Source organism: Anoplopoma fimbria, chromosome 21, assembly GCF_027596085.1.
Source record: "Anoplopoma fimbria isolate UVic2021 breed Golden Eagle Sablefish chromosome 21, Afim_UVic_2022, whole genome shotgun sequence".
Taxonomy (NCBI): Eukaryota; Metazoa; Chordata; class Actinopteri; order Perciformes; family Anoplopomatidae; genus Anoplopoma; species Anoplopoma fimbria.
Genome location: NC_072469.1, coordinates 4,550,158 through 4,570,976, shown reverse-complemented (window position 1 = coordinate 4,570,976; position 20,819 = coordinate 4,550,158). Strand labels below are relative to the sequence as shown.

Below are 20,819 nucleotides of genomic sequence, written 5' to 3'. Positions count from 1 at the left end.
ACCTGTAGTAAAGAATGGCCTATGTCAGCAAGAATCACTAGTGACGTAGCGTTTTATGCGGGGTAGAAAGTCAAAGCGGCATAGCTCTGATGATTGCAGCCACTTTGATTCTCAGTGTCACTCTGAAATACTTCTCTCACAGCAGGGGGATTATTTTACAGAAAGGCATTAAGTAACTAGACCTTAACTTAAAACAAAGATGCATTCACGTCACACAAATTCCCCAAGTAGCAAAATTAAAAGCCACTTTACTCATTAGCCAACAAAAATAAAGTGTGATAACATCTGATAGTGGAGTCGAGGGACTTTCTACTGAGCAGAGGTCATCTGTTTGTCTTTCTTACATAATTATTTAAACTATGTGCTCATGAGAAAACTTCCTCTCCTTTATAAACTATTAGTTAACTATTGCTAGCACTATTCCCACCATTCACATGTGGACAGGTCACTTTTAGAGTCACTCCTCTTCCCCAAATGTTGACACAGGGGTCGTCACTATGTTCAGGTTATCTGACCCTCACACACACACACACACACACACACACACACACACACACACACACACACACACACACACACACACACACACACACACACACAATCAATGATACAATTCCAATCATGTCGCTGCAAGGGGGGCAGTTATTGAATAACTTGTAAGGGGAAGTTTAGAAAAGATTATTCTTTTCTAAACTTCCCCTCTACTCTTTCTGTGAGAGCTTAACTGCATGGATGCTTTTGAATTGTGAAAATCATCAATGACCAAAGTGAAGTTTAGAAAATATTTCCTCATATTTGACAATTTCCCTAATAAAAAAAGTGATATTCAACTTTTAAAGCTTCATTAATTGACTTTTGCAATTAAAACACATTGGCTAACAATGTCCTTGCTATCTTGGAGCAAGCAAGATATGTATATGTAATATTTATGGTCCTTTTAAGATCCTGTTACTTTAACAAAGTCAGATACTTTTTTCCCCATATTTCTAACAATCAGTAGTTTTACTTATATTTAAGTAATTATCTCTGTATTGGCTGCCTTGGTGAAGGCATCTTATTTAATTCCTCTTGTTTTAATAATATTTATCTATTGTGTTTATCTGAGTTTTTCCGCTCTTTTTTAGTTATTTGTAGTGAAGCGAATCACTTTCACAGGATATACGTGTCCTTTTTTCTAATACACTTCCTGATCCCACGCAGAGGTTAGAACCAACAGGTGTACTTTTGGCTCCATTTCCTGGCTCATTTCCAAACAATCACACATGCATTGCACAATCCTGTCAAACATGGGAAAATCCCGAGCTGCCCTACTTAAGGAGAGAACACAGTGCTGTCTGTCACACTCTCACTGAATCCCTTCAGGCGCTTTACACCACTTGCTTTCCAGCAACAAACCTTTACAGCCAGCACCGCTACTATAAGAAACAATGGCAAGCAGCAAAGTGTGTATCCTGGCAGTACTCTGCTCCCTCGTCATCGTCACTACCTTTATCGGCAGCACACAGTCAGGTACGTCCCTTAACGCTCTAACAAACAGTTAAAAAGATTATGGTTCAGGGTTAGATTCAGAAAAATGAACATATATGTAAAACAACTTTTTTTGTTAATGCTGTGTTCCCAGTATCAGTAAATTAAAAAGTTGTCTTTTTTTCAATTTTTGCAGCGAGCTGCTGCATGATGTACACCTCCCGTCGTCTGCCATGCCATCGCCTGCTGGGCTACACCATTCAGACCATCATCACCTCCTGCGACATCAAAGCTGTTATGTGAGTAAACCATTTGATCATTGTCAGATTACCATTCAGTAGTAACAGCAACACATGGAGCAGGCTGTAACAAGTAGATCAAGGTAGAAATAATGAAAAATGTAAGCAGTCAGGTATCTGAATTGTGGTCCCATGTAGATATATAATAACTTCATAGATAATGTGGTCCAGTTTAACAATGATTACTCATCAATTATTCTGCAGAATATTTTCTCAATTGAAACATTTAAAAACTCCCATCACTTGATTCTAGAGCACAAGGTGACTTGATCAAATGTTGTTTTTTGTCTGATTATAGTTCAAAACCCCCAAATATTCAATTTGTTTCAGTGTAAATTCTCATATTTAATATATAATAAGAATATATTAGAATATGAGTTATTATAGTGATATGGAAGAATGTACTGCATGATTGTGTTATTGTGCACATTTGCAGACTTGCTTACAACTAAACTTCCCACTGAATGTACATTAAATAGAAATGTGGCAGTGCATTCAAATTAATGGTCAGGTGACTGAAAAAAACAGAAAATAGGCAAAAACAAGAGGTAAAAGCAAAATTTGAACAGACTATACAATGTATGTTAAATTCAAACTGCAGTTAACAAAATAATTGAATTAGCTTAAACAAAGACACAGTGTGTGTAAAGATATTTAGGGTTTGAATTTGGCCAAAAATACGCTTTGACTGAAGAAAAAAGAAATGTCACACACAAAATGACTAGAAAGAGACACAAAAAAGACGACAACTACAAAGTTTGTTTATCTTGCTCTTGTATAGGAGATGTTGTGGGCCCTTTTGCATTATTGCCTCATAAGCTTCCCACGGCTGCAGGACTCTGTCACTTTAATAAATATGTCTGTGGGGTTAATACACAAACTAAAATGAGACCAGAGGGAGGGAAACTGTTCATCGCGTGTAATGAAGCCCATTGATGTGTCTCGTGTTTCATCATTCCTTAACCGTGTCCTGTTTCCCCACAGATTCCACCTTCCAGGCAAGTTTGTGTGTGCAGACCCTTCAGCCAAGTGGACTCAGAGAGGGATGAAATGTATCAAGTGAGTACACTCATTTCCCTCTGGCGTGCTTAATGCCGTCTTTCTGTACATTGTTTTCTATTCGATGCTCTAACCATGCACTAAACTATACTACTTCTACCTTGTTTCTGTTTAGTGAAAGGAGGAGGAAGAACGTTCAGATCTCTGGGAAGGAAACCGCCACGTCAGCATAATCTCTACAGAGCAGTTGACTTCTGCAGCACATGACTTTACTTCTTATGCACCCAAGAACCCTGATAGTAACTGTAATGTGATTTTTGTAAATTACAATTTAATATCTCATTATATTCATTCTGTTTTATAAACAGGGAAGTGTAGTACATAGTATACACATTAAACGGTACGTTGTAGCGACAGAGCGTCAACGACAAAAATTATGAAAACATTGTTTTCGAGAAGTGTGTTTATATATATAAATGTTATATATTGCGTGTTGCTGATGTCAGAGAAATAGTATGAAAATGGGAAGTTTTGCTTATAATTTATTAAAATAGTTGTTTGATAATACATGTGTCTGTCTTTGAGTTTCACTACATGCACCATGTCAACACATTTCATACCTTTATTACAACCTTTTCAATTAATATATTTGAAAAATGACTTAAAATTTGATCAATGAGGGTTTAATTTTATCTCGATAGAACGAATAATTAAAAAATGTCATAAAATCATCATATATGCTGCACATTAAACATTTCATCTTATTTTACAGTGATTAGTCAATCAAAAGTCAGAATTTCAATTACAGTGAAAATCAAGATTAGCACTTTGAAATATGCATTCAACGTAATATAATATAAATATTATGATGACAAGAGGATGGAGTTAAAAAATGATGCATTAGATATTAGGCAATTTAACAAAGTTTTACCCAAAAGAAGACATTGGTTGTCTGGCTCTGATAATGTAGTACAGTTGTAATAAAAAAAAAATATCAATAATTCCAGAGCTATCTGGTACAATGCATTTATTGGACACTGTCCTTATCTTAAATAAACCAATAAATGAACCAATAAATGAAATGCATGTCAGATGAGAAGTTATAGTTAAAGCATTTTTTATTTTTATTTTTTTTTACTATAAATAGTTTAATAGCTGTTAAAATCAACTTATTGGACCTAGTCTCAGTTTATCATTTATGTTTTGTATCATCTTAATTTATTGAAAACATCAAAATAACATGATGTATTTTGCATCACATTTCCCCCAAATGTAACTCCACAGATTTGGTTTATTTGGAAACTTTGGGGAAAATAAAGTAATGTGGGTTCGAACTAAGCTTGACTGCAAGGCATGAGTTCAATTAGGTCTAGGGCTCAAACAAACACGAGTTTAACATTTAGAATATAAAAAGCCTAAAAATTAACAAGATTGTGTGCTGCTGGTTGCAGATTAATACAGACTTTATGCATTTTTTCTCCATAGTCAATGTAAAGCTTTTCAGAATATACATTTTTACAAATTCCTTGAGCAAGGTTTCCGAGCAACATTGTTACTGGTTTCCGGCCAGTTTCTACATTTCAAAATACTGAAAATGACCATATATACAATATAAGTAATCATGACAATGTGGCAACATGTTTTGCAGGTTAAACTGTTGCAGGTTAAAAGTGTGGTAGTATCATTTTCTAGTTTAAAAAGTCAGTTCTCTACTTTTTTGCTAGACCACAGTCTTTTATTCTATTCTATATAGTATTTACAACATCATCTGTCATTACCAGTTCACCGCCCCATTAGAGAAGCTCATGATGGAAAAACTAATTTCACTCATACTTAGTCATAAGTTGGTCTTCCAGTTTGGTTGAATGGGAACTGTTCAAGTTCTGACTCCTCATTTTCCATTTCAGTGAGACCAGTTGGATCAGCTGATCAAGTTGGTATTACATTGTAATACCAGTAGCCTCCCTCAGATACACTTTATGGCAATTTTGTGGTAAAACAACCCAACAGATTCCAAGAAGACTCCATTGAAATACACTTTCTGTAAACCTTGTTGATTGTTTTTCCTTTTCATCTCCGTATGTCCACCATATTGAGGAGGAAACTGTCTTCACCGAGGTCTTCTCCGGTCTTCAGAGCCTGGCGGAGTTTCTCCCAGAACAGCTCGGGGTGCTCCCCGGCTCGAGGCCAGCTCAGGTAGGTCCGCCTCTTCAGCAGCTTCCTCATGCGGTAGTAAGGAGACAGCTGATCGATGGGGATGTCCTCCAGAAACACCAGGATCAGCACGTCCTTCTGCTCATCGAACAGACGGAAGCTACGACCGAAGAAATCGACGGATCAATCACAAAAACTGGCTTCATACAGAGTTAGTGAGGTGTTTAACTGCCGTGTGTCGGCTGACATGTTTACCTGGCCACCTGGATCTCTCTGGAGCACCACTCGCTCTCCAGATACCTGCGACTGATCACACAGATGGTCTTCCTGCTTCCATAGATGGCATCTGTGATGTTGTCTATGATGGGTTTTCCTGAGGAAGTGAGAAGAAAAGGGTCAGAAAAAACGTCTGCATTCTACTCGTTAGTTCCTATGATGGTGCGGTACAAAAAGTACTATGGTGACACCCTCTGGAGTAGAGATGAAAGTACAAAATAACTGTTTTGGCTGATGCACATAAAAGTAACATGCATCTTAGGATATTAATTGCCAGATTATAGCTTTTCCAAGTGTACACACTCAAATCAGATGGTGCTTGCTTGAAAATTGTGTTTGAAACTTAAAGGAGAAAAATGTCACTTTCCTTTTTCTTTTTTGTACTGTAGATATTTGAAGTTTGGGGTATTATATCTGCATTAAAGCATTCGAAAACATACAAACAAAAGAGCAGCACCCTTGGCTGTAAAAGTATTCTAATTTTCTGAAAAATATTTTTGGGTGTTTCATTTTTGAGTTAATCCAACATAAAAGTGTTTTGTATCTAAAATTGAAATGCCATCACCAGTATCATCCAGAAAGTTTTCATTCAAGACCCCAATGTAACCATCAAATGTGTTGAACATGCTTTGCATTAAAATTAGAAAACTAGCAGCTACATACATAAACAAGACTACAGCTGTGTTAACAGACGGTGAGGCTGTACTTGATAGGCACGGTGGTGATCTGAGCATCTGAGGCTGATGGGAATGTCATTAGTTTTGCAGGTATTTGGCCATAAATCAAAGAGTTGGATGAATTCAAACTACAGTTTAACCCTAACCCTAAAAAGTAGTTATGTTGACTTAAGTTAACTAACCAAGTGATTTTCTAACTTAAACCTAACTGAGTAGTTTCCTGTGAAGACGGAAGTTTATTTTAAAAAGACTGTATGCATGTAACAAGCGTAAATTTGGACTTGTTGCTGGTTTTCGTAGAAAAACTCATGAAAAATGAACATTGGTAAGATATTGTAAGATATCATATAAATTATGATACGTTGATCGATGTGATGCAGTTGAAATTGATCCGGGGTCTTCCGGGTCGCTCTAAATATTGCTGCCGCAAGGAATTATGGGACGGCTTAATCTCCTTTCCTATCGTAAAGGACATCCAGTTTACCCTATACTAACAAGAAAGGAAGGATTGAAGCATCTTTCCTTAGCATTTAGAGAATTAGAACAGCTGTTATCATGGCTAACACTAAGACACTTCTGGGTAATTGCACTAAGTTCGGAACATTCCTAAGCAAAAGACACTATTTGATGGCGTCCAACTCACCCTTTATATCCATCTATATCACCTGTGTCTCATTCCCCAATCACCCTTTCAGTACATATACCAACTCCTTTACCCCAGTCAGTTGCCAGATTGTCATTGTTGCTCTCCAGGAACTTAACCAAGACCTGAACCCTGCCATTTTTTCTGAACCAAACATCCCAAAAGCCAATCCACAAGTACGGCTAAAACATTTTGTTCAATGCCAGGTTCAAACGGCGGCCTCACCTGGCTCGAAGTCTCGATGGTGCAGACACAATCTCCAGCCCTGCTCCCCTTCCAGCTTTGGCAACAGGTCCCTGATGACCCAGGGCTCATCATGGGTGTTGTAGGAGACGAAGGCGTCGTACTGATTGGGAGCTTGCTTGTTTTTATGCTTTGTGTCAAAGAGCAAAGCCAGAAAGAGGTAGTAGGCGTAGGCCAGCTGCCACCTCAGGAAATGGTAGGTGAAGGACACCAACATGAACAGGAGGACCATGCATGTGGTGGAGATAAAGTAGATGAACTCAGTGTCCACTGTGCAGGAACGCACGTCTAGGTCCAACAGTTTACTACCTTTAAGGTCTGAAGGATAGTTGCACGCAAAGTTGTAGGCGTCATAAACTTGCGTTTGATTGTTGGTATCTGCCCAACGGAGGAACCAGGCGTTATCACAGTCACAGGTGAAGCTATTGCCTTGCAGGTCGAGGTAAACGAGAGCCGGAAGGGACTCTATAACTTCCTCACTGAAAACTGAATGTTGATTCCTTCTTGCCTGCAGGAACACCAGCTTAGAAAGGTTTGCTTCTATAAAGAAATCCAGAGACTGAAGGCTTGTTTTGGATATGTAGAGGCTTTCAAGGCCTTGGATTGGGTAAAACAACTCGGGAGAGAGATTTGTGAGGTCATTTACGCTAATGTCAAGATTTTGCAGTCGCGGTGTGTAACTAAACGTGTCTTTGTGCAAGGATAAAAGTTGAGCGTTCCTGGCTCTGAAAACCAAAAGATTTGTCAAACCTTGGAGGAAGTTGGAAGGCAGCAGGGACTTCCCCCTGCGGAAATTTCCAGTAAACACCAACGTCTCCAGACGGGACAGCTTAGAAAATGGTGGGTAAGGCAAAGCTACACTCTCTTTGAATTTAATTTTATTGTCCCTCAAATCCAATGATTTTAAATTGATCAGATCATCGAAAAAACCTTTGAGTAGTCCCTTTTCATCTATTCTATTCCCATTCAGCTGAATATCGGTTAGATTCCTTAAGCCGAAAAAAGACCCATTTTCAAGTTTACTGATTTGATTGCCATTTAATGACAGGTTTTGGAGTGTCTGCAAGCCTGCAAATTCCAAGCGTTTAATGGCGGTGAGTTTATTTAAACTCAAACGCAGTTGTTTTAGATTTGGCAGGGAGCTTTTAAAAGCTCCATCTAATTTGGAGATGCTGTTGTTCTGTAACTTTAAAACTTGCAATTGTACCAAATCCCTGAAGACGCACTCTTTGAGAGCTGAGATTGAAGTCTGATGAAGGCTGAGATGCCTGAGCTTTGTAAGATTGGCGAAATCGTTGCATTCAAGTGTTTTGATGTCATTCTTGCTGAGATCCAGCTCTTCGAGAGATGGTAGATTCCTTATGGCAACTGGAACGGATAGAAGTTTGTTTTGAGTCAGACTCAAGATCTTTAAACCTTGTACAGATCTGAAGGCCTCATCACTGATATTTCGTATCTTATTTCCGGCTAAATCTATCTCTGTTATGTTAATACACAACTGGAAGAATTGTGCATTGAGAAAACGTAGGTTGTTACGTCTGAATTGGAGTGTGGACACTGTTGGGATGGAGCAGGAAACGTTGATTAGTTTAGTAAGGTATGTATGTTTCATTCCATTCATCCTCAGCGAAGTCAGTGAGGGGTTGAAGTTCTCTCGTACTGTTTTCATGGCATCGTTATCGATTTGAAGCCCACTAATATCAAGAGTAGACACTGTACTAAAAAAAGTCTTGTTACGAATGTCCCATTTAATTTGTACCTTTGAGGAAGGGAAGCCGAATTTCAACCAGGTGAGATTTGGAAAAACATCTGCGGTGATCCTGAAGACAGCAATGGGATTTATAGACAAATCAAGGGCAGTGAGTTTTAGCGAGCTATTAGTCAGTTCCCACGAAGAAAAATTGGTAATGTTGTTATTTCCCAATGACAGCTCCCGTAGATTTGGCAGATGCTGTAATATAGTGGGAACTTTTGTCAAGTTGCGCAGTTTGTTGTTGGAGATGTCCAAAAACGTCAATCTTGTCAAGGACTTAAAAGAGGTGGATGCCACCAACTTGATGTAATTACTGTTGATCCTGAGCTCGGTGAGGTTGCTCAAACCATGAAAAATATTATCTTCAAGGTTAACAAGCTTGTTATTATTTAGATTTAATTTCTTGAGGGAAATCAGATCGGCAAAGGCGCCTTCCTCAATCTGCGAAATTAAGTTTCGGTTTAGGTCTAACTGCGTCAAAACAGAGAATTCTTTTAAATTTGATGCTTGTATTTTGGAAATTTTGTTCCCAGACAAGGCAAAACCTTTCACCGTTTTGGGAATATCTTCAGGAATCGTAGTGAGATTACTCCTGGTACATATGGCGTTTTCGTAACTGATATGGCAGGACTTCATATAAAATCCTGTGACTGGAACAACAAAACTGCTAATATTCAGCAAGAGAAAAATAAAACTCAGATTAAAACATTCAGATCTTCTTTTCTGTGTTGTTTTTTCCTCTTTCACTTCAAGAGCCATTTTTAAATCTTCTTTAAATCAATGAATTGCAATGTAAAGTCCATCTGGAGATCCTGAAAATCCAATAAAACAAACTATCAAGGACAGTGAGAAACAAAAATTACTGAAAATTAGAACACTATGGTAAATGATCACGACATGTAGCTGCAGTATGTCATCTGCACATTATTTAATCTTATCATAAATGCCTCAATAATGGTTTCTGATACTCACTGTGTCACACAAAGAAGAGCTGATTAATCACGGTGTCATATCCACAGGATCTTGTAATATTAATTAGCATCCTTTGTTCAAATAACATGCTCCTCTCAGATGAAAAGGGTGGAAATGATATCTCTCACCTTGTAATAGACAGTAAACATGAGAAACATGTTCGTCTCGGGTCTAAACACCTCCTCTGCTGTCCTCTCTGTCCTCTTTCGTACAGATGAGGAAGTGAGAGAAGAAGGCGATGCCTTCAAATAAAGATTTGTCCTAATCCATTTTTTTCGGGATGCAGAAATCACCATCATGTAGAACGCATTATGTACGTAAACACATAAATGAATCAATTTATGAGAAGAATTTTAAAGAACTTCTAATATGTCTAAGATTTTAATGTTTATTTCCTTTATTCAAATGATTACACTGTCCTGGACCTTTTACTTATTTTTTTGTGAAATGCAGGGAGTTGTGGTTTTACTTGCTTCCTCAAAGAAGTCAACTAATGACGAATGAAGTGTGTCAAACGAAGAACCAGCACTTCCTCTTCTCTGCTGCCTGCTAGATACAGTATCTTCATCAGTCAGAGAAAATGAGGTCTGCTGGGGCATTTTTACAGCTCAAATTCATTAAAACAGTGAGAGGTAAAGACTTGGTGCATTAGTCAACAGGTTTAGAGGGGGACTATGTGTGAGCCAGCTATAAGTTTATGTGTAATGCTGAAGCAGACTGGTTTCAGACATAAAATAAAATGTATTCTATTTGACATTAATAAGAATTGCAAAAATGTAATATCAGCATTTAAAGTAAAACAAAAAACAGTAGTAGTAAATGTAGTAGTATCAAAGTGCAGAAATAATCTGGAACAAGAAAAAATACCTGCATTCAAAAGTAGAAGTAAAAGTACAGCAGCATTACTTATTGAGCAGAATAACATATTATCTATTGCGATAACACATACTACTTTCTCAGTTGAATACATTTTGTTACAGTACTCTGAATCTGCAAAGTACAATGTTTGTCTTCAGAATGTAGTGAAGTAACAAGCAAATTAGCTAAATTGTACTTGTTAATGTACTAGTTACATTTCTCCACGGGTGGTAAGAAACCTTTCCAGTAAAAACATTTTTGATCCTTCTTTGTATTCAAACTGTTTTAAAAGCCAGAAATCGGAGCACTCAGCATGTCAAGTCTTTGCTGATCCATTGGTGTTATTTTACAACATACATGTAAACAGTATCATGGCCTGTTGATGCAATAGAGCTCTGCTGTAAAAAAAAATCCACTTTGACATAATACGTATATGCAGTATTTGGAAATATTTGGGGTGTCCCTCTGCGTATGGCTCATTGATGTCACTGTGTCTCAACATCTTCTTGGCTCATAAAAGCTTTTGCTTTCTCAAAATTACACTGTTGCATAATCTGTGAAATGTTTTTTGGGGGGGATTTAGCTGTAATCTGATGCTTGTTTTAAGATGTCAACATCTGTCTCTCTTCACTATTGGTGATTTATTTCAATAATGTATGTAAATTATATCTAATAATGTCCTCTAATCCCTTTTTCACTTCCTTGTCTACAGTTTATTATGAGCATTCCTGTAAAATGGTTAAAGACCAACAACAATACAAGCACAACAATACAAACACCCAACCGAAAGGGACTAGTTCTTTGAAACACAAAATAACAAATATGAGGCCATACAATTTTAAAGCGACTTTAATAGGTTCTTTAATTATCTCCCCTCAGCTTTATGGCAACTTTTGGCTCATCATTTTCTAGTTTAAAAAAAAAGTACATGAAAGTGAAGTATTTTAGAAATGCCCAATCTGTTGTCAGTCAGTTCTCTACTTTTTTGCTAGACCACAGTCTTTTATTCTATTCTATATAGTATTTACAACATCATCTGTCATTACCAGTTCACCGCCCCATTAGAGAAGCTCATGATGGAAAAACTAATTTCACTCATACTTAGTCATAAGTTGGTCTTCCAGTTTGGTTGAATGGGAACTGTTCAAGTTCTGACTCCTCATTTTCCATTTCAGTGAGACCAGTTGGATCAGCTGATCAAGTTGGTATTACATTGTAATACCAGTAGCCTCCCTCAGATACACTTTATGGTAATTTTGTGGTAAAACAACCCAACAGATTCCAAGAAGACTCCATTGAAATACACTTTCTGTAAACCTTGTTGATTGTTTTTCCTTTTCATCACGGTATGTCCACCATATTGAGGAGGAAATTGTCTTCACCGAGGTCTTCTCCGGTCTTCAGAGCCTGGCGGAGTTTCTCCCAGAACAGCTCGGGGTGCTCCCCGGCTCGAGGCCAGCTCAGGTAGGTCCGCCTCTTCAGCAGCTTCCTCATGCGGTAGTAAGGAGACAGCTGAGCGATGGGGATGTCCTCCAGAAACACCAGGATCAGCACGTCCTTCTGCTCATCGAACAGACGGAAGCTACGACCGAAGAAATCGACGGATCAATCACAAAAACTGGCTTCATACAGAGTTAGTGAGGTGTTTAACTGCCGTGTGTCGGCTGACATGTTTACCTGGCCACCTGGATCTCTCTGGAGCACCACTCGCTCTCCAGATACCTGCGACTGATCACACAGATGGTCTTCCTGCTTCCATAGATGGCATCTGTGATGTTGTCTATGATGGGTTTTCCTGAGGAAGTGAGAAGGAAAAAGGAGAAGAAAAGGGTCAGAAAAAACGTCTGCATTCTACTCGTTAGTTCCTATGATGGTGCGGTACAAAAAGTACTATAGTGACACCCTCTGGAGTAGAGATGAAAGTACAAAATAACTGTTATGGCTGATGCACATAAAAGTAACATGCAGCTTAGGATATTAATTGCCAGATTACATCTTTTCCAAGTGTACACACTCAAATCAAATAGTGCTTGCTTGAAAATTGTGTTTGAAACGTAAAGGAGAAAAATGTCACTTTCTTTTTTCTTTTTTGTACTGTAGATATTTGAAGTTTGCGGTATTATATCTGCATTAAAGCATTCGAAAACATACAAACAAAAGTGAGGTGAATATGTCCGACGAACCATGATCTTTTTTTAGCCAGGAGATCCCCATGAATTTGAAACGAGAAGTTAATGTTAATTTATTTGTCATGTAACTTGCGTAATGTCATTAGGGCACTACCATGGTTATTTTAACCCAAACTACAGTTTTTCTGTCGTTAAGCTTTAGTACAGTTTAACCATAACCCTTATGTTGACTTAAGTTAACTAACCAGGTGATTTTCTAACTTAAACCTAACTGAGTGGTTTCCTGTGAAGACGGAAGTTTATTTTAAAAAGACTGTATGCATGTAACAAGCGTAAATTTGGACTTGTTGCTGGTTTTCGTAGAAAAACTCATGAAAAATGAACATTGGTAAGATATTGTAAGATATCATATAAATTATGATACGTTGATCGATGTGATGCAGTTGAAATTGATCCGGGGTCTTCCGGGTCGCTCTAAATATTGCTGCCGCAAGGAATTATGGAACGGCTTAATCTCCTTTCCTATCGTAAAGGACATCCAGTTTACCCTATACTAACGAGAAAGGAAGGATTGAAGCATCTTTCCTTAGCATTTAGAGAATTAGAACAGCTGTTATCATGGCTAACACTAAGACACTTCTGGGTAAATTCACTAAGTTCGGAACATTCCTAAGCAAAAGACACTATTTGATGGCGTCCAACTCACCCTTTATATCCATCTATATCACCTGTGTCTCATTCCCCAATCACCCTTTCAGTACATATACCAACTCCTTTACCCCAGTCAGTTGCCAGATTGTTATTGTTGCTCTCCAGGAACTTAACCAAGACCTGAACCCTGCCATTTTTTCTGAACCAAACAACTGATATCCCCATCCCAAAAGCCAATCCACAAGTACGGCTAAAACATTTTGTTCAATGCCAGGTTCAAACGGCGGCCTCACCTGGCTCGAAGTCTCGATGGTGCAGACACAATCTCCAGCCCTGCTCCCCTTCCAGCTTTGGCAACAGGTCCCTGATGACCCAGGGCTCATCATGGGTGTTGTAGGAGACGAAGGCGTCGTACTGATTGGGAGCTTGCTTGTTTTTATGCTTTGTGTCAAAGAGCAAAGCCAGAAAGAGGTAGTAGGCGTAGGCCAGCTGCCACCTCAGGAAATGGTAGGTGAAGGACACCAACATGAACAGGAGGACCATGCATGTGGTGGAGATAAAGTAGATAAACTCAGTGTCCACTGTGCAGGAATGCACGTCTAGGTCCAACAGTTTACTACCTTTAAGGTCTGAAGGATAGTTGCACGCAAAGTTGTAGGCGTCATAAACTTGCGTTTGATTGTTGGTATCTGCCCAACGGAGGAACCAGGCGTTATCACAGTCACAGGTGAAGCTATTGCCTTGCAGGTCGAGGTAAACGAGAGCCGGAAGGGACTCTATAACTTCCTCACTGAAAACTGAATGTTGATTCCTTCTTGCCTGCAGGAACTCCAGCTTAGAAAGGTTTGCTTCTATAAAGAAATCCAGAGACTGAAGGCTTGTTTTGGATATGTAGAGGCTTTCAAGGCCTCGGATTGGGTAAAACAACTCGGGAGAGAGATTTGTGAGGTCATTTGTGCTAATGTCAAGTGTTTGCAGTCGCGGTGTGTAACTAAACGTGTCTTTGTGCAAGGATAAAAGTTGAGCGTTCCTGGCTCTGAAAACCAAAAGATTTGTCAAACCTTGGAGGAAGTTGGAAGGCAGCAGGGACTTCACCCTGCGGTAATTTCCAGTAAACACCAACGTCTCCAGACGGGACAGCTTAGAAAATGGTGGGTAAGGCAAAGCTACACACTTTTTGAATTTAATTTCATTGTCCCTCAAATCCAATGATTTTAAATTGATCAGATCATCGAAAAAACCTTTGAGTAGTCCCTTTTCATCTATTCTATTCCCATTCAGCTGAATATCGGTTAGATTCCTTAAGCCGAAAAAAGACCCATTTTCAAGTTTACTGATTTGATTGTCATTTAATGACAAGTTTTGGAGTGCCTGCAAGCCTGCAAATTCCGAGTGTTTAATGGCGGTGAGTTTATTCAGATTCAAACGCAGTTGTTTTAGATTTGGCAGGGAGCTTTTAAAAGCTCCATCTAATTTGGAGATGCTGTTGTTCTGTAACTTTAAAACTTGCAATTGTACCAAATCCCTGAAGACGCACTCTTTGAGAGCTGAGATTGAAGTCTGATGAAGGCTGAGATGCCTGAGCTTTGTAAGATTGGCGAAATCGTTGCATTCAAGTGTTTTGATGTCATTCTTGCTGAGATCCAGCTCTTCGAGAGATGGTAGATTCCTTATGGCAACTGGAACGGATAGAAGTTTGTTTTGAGTCAGACTCAAGATCTTTAAACCTTGTACAGATCTGAAGGCCTCATCACTGATATTTCGTATCTTATTTCCGGCTAAATCTATCTCTGTTATGTTAATACACAACTGGAAGAATTGTGCATTGACAAAACGTAGGTTGTTACGTCTGAGTTGGAGTGTGGACACTGTTGGGATGGAGCAGGAAACGTTGATTAGTTTAGTAAGGTATGTATGTTTCATTCCATTCATCCTCAGAGAAGTCAGTGAGGGGTTGAAGTTCTCTCGTACTGTTTTCATGGCATCGTTATCGATTTGAAGCCCACTAATATCAAGAGTAGACACTCTACTAAAAAAAGTCTTGTTACGAATGTCCCATTTAATTTGTACCTTTGAGGAAGGGAAGCCGAATTTCAACCAGGTGAGATTTGGAAAAACATCTGCGGTGATCCTGAAGACAGCAATGGGATTTATAGACAAATCAAGGGCAGTGAGTTTTAGCGAGCTATTAGTCAGTTCCCACGAAGAAAAATTGGTAATGTTGTTATTTCCCAATGACAGCTCCCGTAGATTTGGCAGATGCTGTAATATAGTGGGAACTTTTGTCAAGTTGCGCAGTTTGTTGTTGGAGATGTCCAAAAACGTCAAGCTTGTCAAGGACTTAAAAGAGGTGGATGCCACCGACTTGATGTAATTACTGTTGATCCTGAGCTCGGTGAGGTTGCTCAAACCGTGAAAAATATTATCTTCAAGTTTAACAAGCTTGTTATTATTTAGATTTAATTTCTTGAGGGAAATCAGATCGGCAAAGGCGCCTTCCTCAATATGCGAAATTAAGTTTCGGTTTAGGTCTAACTGCGTCAAAACAGAGAATTCTTTTAAATTTGATGCTTGTATTTTGGAAATTTTGTTCCCAGACAGGGCAAAACCTTTCACCGTTTTGGGAATATCTTCAGGAATCGTATTGAGATTACTCTTGGTACATATGGCGTTTTCGTAACTGATATGGCAGGACTTCATATAAAATCCTGTGACTGGAACAACAAAACTGCTAATATTCAGCAAGAGAAAAATAAAACTCAGATTAAAACATTCAGATCTTCTTTTCTGTGTTGTTTTTTCCTCTTTCACTCCAAGAGCCATTTTTAAATCTTCTTTAAATCAATGAATTGCAATGTAAAGTCCATCTGGAGATCCTGAAAATCCAATAAAACAAACTATCAAGGACAGTGAGAAACAAAAATTACTGAAAATTAGAACACTATGGTAAATGATCACGACATGTAGCTGCAGTATGTCATCTGCACATTATTTAATCTTATCATAAATGCCTCAATAATGGTTTCTGATACTCACTGTGTCACACAAAGAAGAGCTGATTAATCACGGTGTCATATCCACAGGATCTTGTAATATTAATTAGCATCCTTTGTTCAAATAACATGCTCCTCTCAGATGAAAATGGTGGAAATGATATCTCTCACCTTGTAATAGACAGTGAACATGAGAAACATGTTCGTCTCGGGTCTAAACACCTCCTCTGCTGTCCTCTCTGTCCTCTTTCGTACAGATGAGGAAGTGAGAGAAGAAGGCGATGCCTTCAAATAAAGATTTGTCCTAATCCATTTTTTCGGGATGCAGAAATCACCATCATGTAGAACACATTATGTACGTGAACACATAAATGAATCAATTTATGAGAAGAATTTTAAAGAACTTCTAATATGTCTAAGATTTTAATGTTTATTCCCTTTATTCAAATGATTACACTGTCCTGGACCTTTTACTTATTTTTTTGTAAAATGCAGGGAGTTGTGGTTTTACTTGCTTCCTCAAAGAAGTCAACTAATGACGAATGAAGTGCGAGAGTGTCAAACGAAGAACCAGCACTTCCTCTTCTCTGCTGCCTGCTAGATACAGCATCTTCATCAGTCAGAGAAAATGAGGTCTGCTGGGACATTTTTACAGCTCAAATTCATTAAAACAGTGAGAGGTAAAGACTTGGTGCATTAGTAAACAGGTTTAGAGGGGGACTATGTGTGAGCCAGCTATAAGTTTATGTGTAATGCTGAAGCAGACTGGTTTCAGACATAAAATAAAACGTATTCTATTTGACATTAATAAGAATTGCAAAAACGTAATATCAGCATTTAAAGTAAAACAAAAAACAGTAGTAGCAAATTAGCTAAATTGTACTTGTTAATGTACTAGTTACATTTCTCCACGGGTGGTAAGAAACCTTTCCAGTCAACAAGCGTGACTAAAGTCATTAAAACTTACAATTTTTGATCCTTCTTTGTATTCAAACAGTTTTAAAAGCCAGAAATCAGAGCACTCAGCATGTCAAGTCTTTGCTGATCCATTGGTGTTATTTTACAACATACATTTAACATCTTCTTGGCTCATAAAAACTTTTACTTTCTTAATATTACGCTGCATAATCTGTGAAATGTTTTTTGGGTTGGATTTTATCTGATGTTGTCTCTCTTCACTATTGGTGATTTCTTTCAATAATGTATGTAAATTATATCTAATAATGTCCCTGGTGACACTGTCACATCTACGTGAGAAAATAAACTTTTACGAATGTTCATACATTCTCAAATCCCTTTTTCACTTCCTTGTCTATAGTTCATTATGAGCATTCCTGTAAAATGGTTAAAGACCAACAACAATACAAGCACAACAATACAAGCACCCAACCGAAAGGGACTAGTTCTTTGAAACACAAAATAACAAATATGAGGCCAGTGTAAATCAGTGAGGATATTACGTTTGGTAACTCTGGATATCTGGTTCTCTCTTCAGTCTGTTCTTAAGGCCTATGTAAACCTAAAGATATCCTGCTGCTTGTAGCTTCACATTTAAAGTGGTATCAAGCTTTCTCTTTCTCATCTACTTCTCATTTATCGTTTACACTTCAGTTTTTGTACAGTTTAAAAAAAAGGAGATAGAATTAGGAAGTTCTTTACATGTGCTGGAAGGTGGATTTTGTTACCTTAGGACAGAGCCAGGCTTGCTGTTTCCCCCTGCTTCCAGTGCTTTTGCTAAGCTAAGCTAAGCTAAACGGTAGCTTGAAATTCACCAGAGAGCGTATACGTTTTCTCATCTACCTCTCATCTATCTTTTACAGTTTGTTTTTTGCATGATTTAAACAAATGAGATATAAAAAAGTTAAGTAGGGAGAGGTTAGCCAGGCTAGCTTTTCCTGCCAGTTTCCAGTCTGTTTGCTAAGCTAAGCTAAGCTAACCAGCTGCAGGCGGTAGCTTCGTATTTAACAGAGAAGGGAATCAGTTTTCTCATGTTCCTCTCATCTATCTTTTACACTATGATTTTTGCATGAGTTAAACAAATGACAAGTTAAGTAGGGAGAGGTTAGCCAGGCTAGCTGTTACTGCCAGCCTTCAGTCTTTGTGCTAAGCTAAGCTATACTAAGAAGCTGCTGGCAGTTGTTTCTTAGCTTACTAACATGGAAGCGGTATCACTCTTCTCAGCTAGCTCCCCTGAGAAAATAAATAAACACATTTCCCAAATTGTTAAAAATTGCTCAAAGTAGTTGTGGTTGCTTTAAGTGACAATCCTAACATGTTTAGCAGTTTAAAATGATTACCCTAAGAGTCTATGAGGCTGTTCTCTGAGCTAAAACGCTAACTTGCTAACAGGCCTACAGGCAAGATAAGAACAGTATAATGTTTTGCCTGTTCTTAGTTTACTGGGTTTGCATGTTTACATTTGATAATTAGTAGAAAATATAAAGTAGCCTACAGATGAGTGAAATGATTGATGAACCGATGAACGGTTGAGCACATATCTGTACTCGCATTCATGGCAATCTATCTGATAGTTATTGAAACACTCTACAATTTTATTGAAATCAACTAGTTTTTACTAAAATCCGTTGGTTTTATCTTCAGCCAAGCAAAACATGTCATAAAAAACATGTTCTTTCCTTCCCACCTAAAAGAAAACTAGCAGGTAATTTCAAATAGAGTCCCAATAAAAACAACAAACAAAACAACAAAGTGAATGCATGACACCAATTCTCAGTTCTCTGCAATAGCTTTGTGTGATTTTTAAGTAGAGTAGAGCTTTAAGAGTAGTTTCTCACGATGTGACCAACAACACTTGTCACCAGCAGAGGTCTCAGTTGGAAAAGGAATCTGAAGCGGTCCTCGCTCTGTTCACTGTTTTACAGCCTCTATATTATCTGTGCATACATCCACCTACAGATGATGCTGCTGCTGCAATGATTCAAATCAAAAAGGGACCAGATCTGATTTTACCTCCTGTGCTTGTTGTATCATTTCCTTTTGAGTCACTGAATTTGTGTGTGCAATGCACTGTGACGTAATATGTGTGTGTGTGAAATGCTTGAAAGGTGAGCAGATTGTCCTTCAACAGACACACACACACATACACAGATACAAATATAGCGCAAGCAATGAATCTTTAATGATTTGATTAAACTGGATAATGGTCTCATCAAACTTTCATTATATGATCGGACTGACTCAAATTACTACGATGTGTTATCTTAACATCCCACTGGTAAACATGAATATGTATAAGAATCAATTTAGTGGACTCAGAACAGCTTTACTCATTTATACTGCAGTGAAAAGGAAACAACGTTTGCTTGTGTTAGGGTCCTCATAAATATCCTGCATGAGATAAACAGAATGGTGATATTGTTAATGTTAAATATTTAAGATGTAAACAGTAAGATTTAGGGGGTTTAGTCAGTGAAAAGATCTCAAAGGGGTCAATTAACCAACTTACACAATCAATATTTTCTGACTTACCTTTTTTATGGCACCTAGCGACAACCATCAATACAAAAAAAGATGTTGCCGTTGAAAAGCAGTTTGTCAATGGTGGCAGAAAAATCTCACAATGTGGAGTTAGTTGGATTAACTCTTTAGTACTGAGTTTTTGTTTCTCAATCTCCTGATCCAAAGGGTTGTGTAAGACCGGGAGGCTCCGCCCTCACCTGCCCTCTCTCAATGGTTTGGATCACTGTGTTGGCTAACTGGAAACACCTGTGCTTCTTCTATTATGACAAGTCAAAAGGTTGGCTGTCAAAAAATACCTGTTGCATTGATTGCACGTCGCACTCGACTATCAAATCTTTCTGAAATTTGTGTTGAGTCACACAAGAGTTGAGAGAGAGAGAGGTTTCCTCTGATGACAATGTCATGTGACTCACAGTTGAAGCACTTTCACGGCTTGGATCCCAGTTAATTCATTGGCACAATATTAGCCGAATGAAAAACAACATATTGTTACAAATGGACAGCGGCAATGCGCTTAGGGAAAAAAACGCAAATGGTGGTGTAGAGGTCCCATTCATATGCAATGTAACTGTGGGTGGGACTTACTAAAAACATACTATTTCATCCGTTTTGCAAGATGTAGCAGAGCATGCTTCAGCCTGTGCATTTAATATGATAAACCTGCATGCACCTTTGTAAGAATGCCAGAAAAAAAATACTGATTTATGTTAGCTTGATGCAAATAAGAAGTTAGACCAAGTGGAAAATGTAGATTTTTTATGTCTAAAACTTAAAAAAAAAAGGCGGACTAGATGAATAATACACGCATACAATATCAGATCAGCATATTCAATGCATGTCAAGTATAAAGACATACAGATTATACTATTCATGTTTTGGCATTACTTGTATATTCGGTCTCACACCTATTTACATGGAAATTCATAGTCTACCTTGTAAGTCTGTTTGGGATGATCATATATTGATGCAAGACACTACATGGATATCAGAATACAGACCACCCATCTGAGTAGATTCACTGAACATCTGCAGGGATGTGTGGTCGTGGTTGTTGCCATGACAGCAAAAGTCTAAGTGTGTTTATGTAAATCGATGATCCAAAAAACTAAATAAATTCATGTTTGCAGTTACAATTAGGCGTTAGGTCTCCTGTAGGTTAGATCTTGGGGTTGAGGCAAAGATTACGTTAATAAACAACTTATTTAGGGTTTAAGGCTTTGCTTTC

At 38.2% G+C, this 20,819-nt stretch overlaps 2 protein-coding genes across 2 annotated transcripts; one reads left to right on the top strand and one right to left on the bottom strand.

Moving 5' to 3' along the window:
* The first annotated feature begins 1,339 nt into the window (after window positions 1-1,339).
* Window positions 1,340-3,323, top strand: ccl20b (chemokine (C-C motif) ligand 20b). Its single transcript, XM_054623121.1, has 4 exons — window positions 1,340-1,509; window positions 1,664-1,766; window positions 2,751-2,825; window positions 2,941-3,323. Exons 1-4 carry the CDS (start codon window positions 1,428-1,430, stop codon window positions 2,996-2,998), a joined length of 318 nt encoding a protein of 105 aa, XP_054479096.1. The 5' UTR covers window positions 1,340-1,427; the 3' UTR covers window positions 2,999-3,323.
* Window positions 3,292-16,247, bottom strand: LOC129111080 (uncharacterized). The gene is made up of 7 exons (XM_054623374.1): window positions 16,158-16,247; window positions 13,415-15,997; window positions 12,019-12,136; window positions 11,687-11,923; window positions 6,741-9,286; window positions 5,175-5,292; window positions 3,292-5,079 (listed from the first exon to the last, which is right to left on the bottom strand). Exons 2-7 carry the CDS (start codon window positions 15,942-15,944, stop codon window positions 4,836-4,838), a joined length of 5,793 nt encoding a protein of 1,930 aa, XP_054479349.1. The 5' UTR covers window positions 15,945-15,997; window positions 16,158-16,247; the 3' UTR covers window positions 3,292-4,835.
* Between the last annotated feature and the right edge of the window lie 4,572 nt (window positions 16,248-20,819).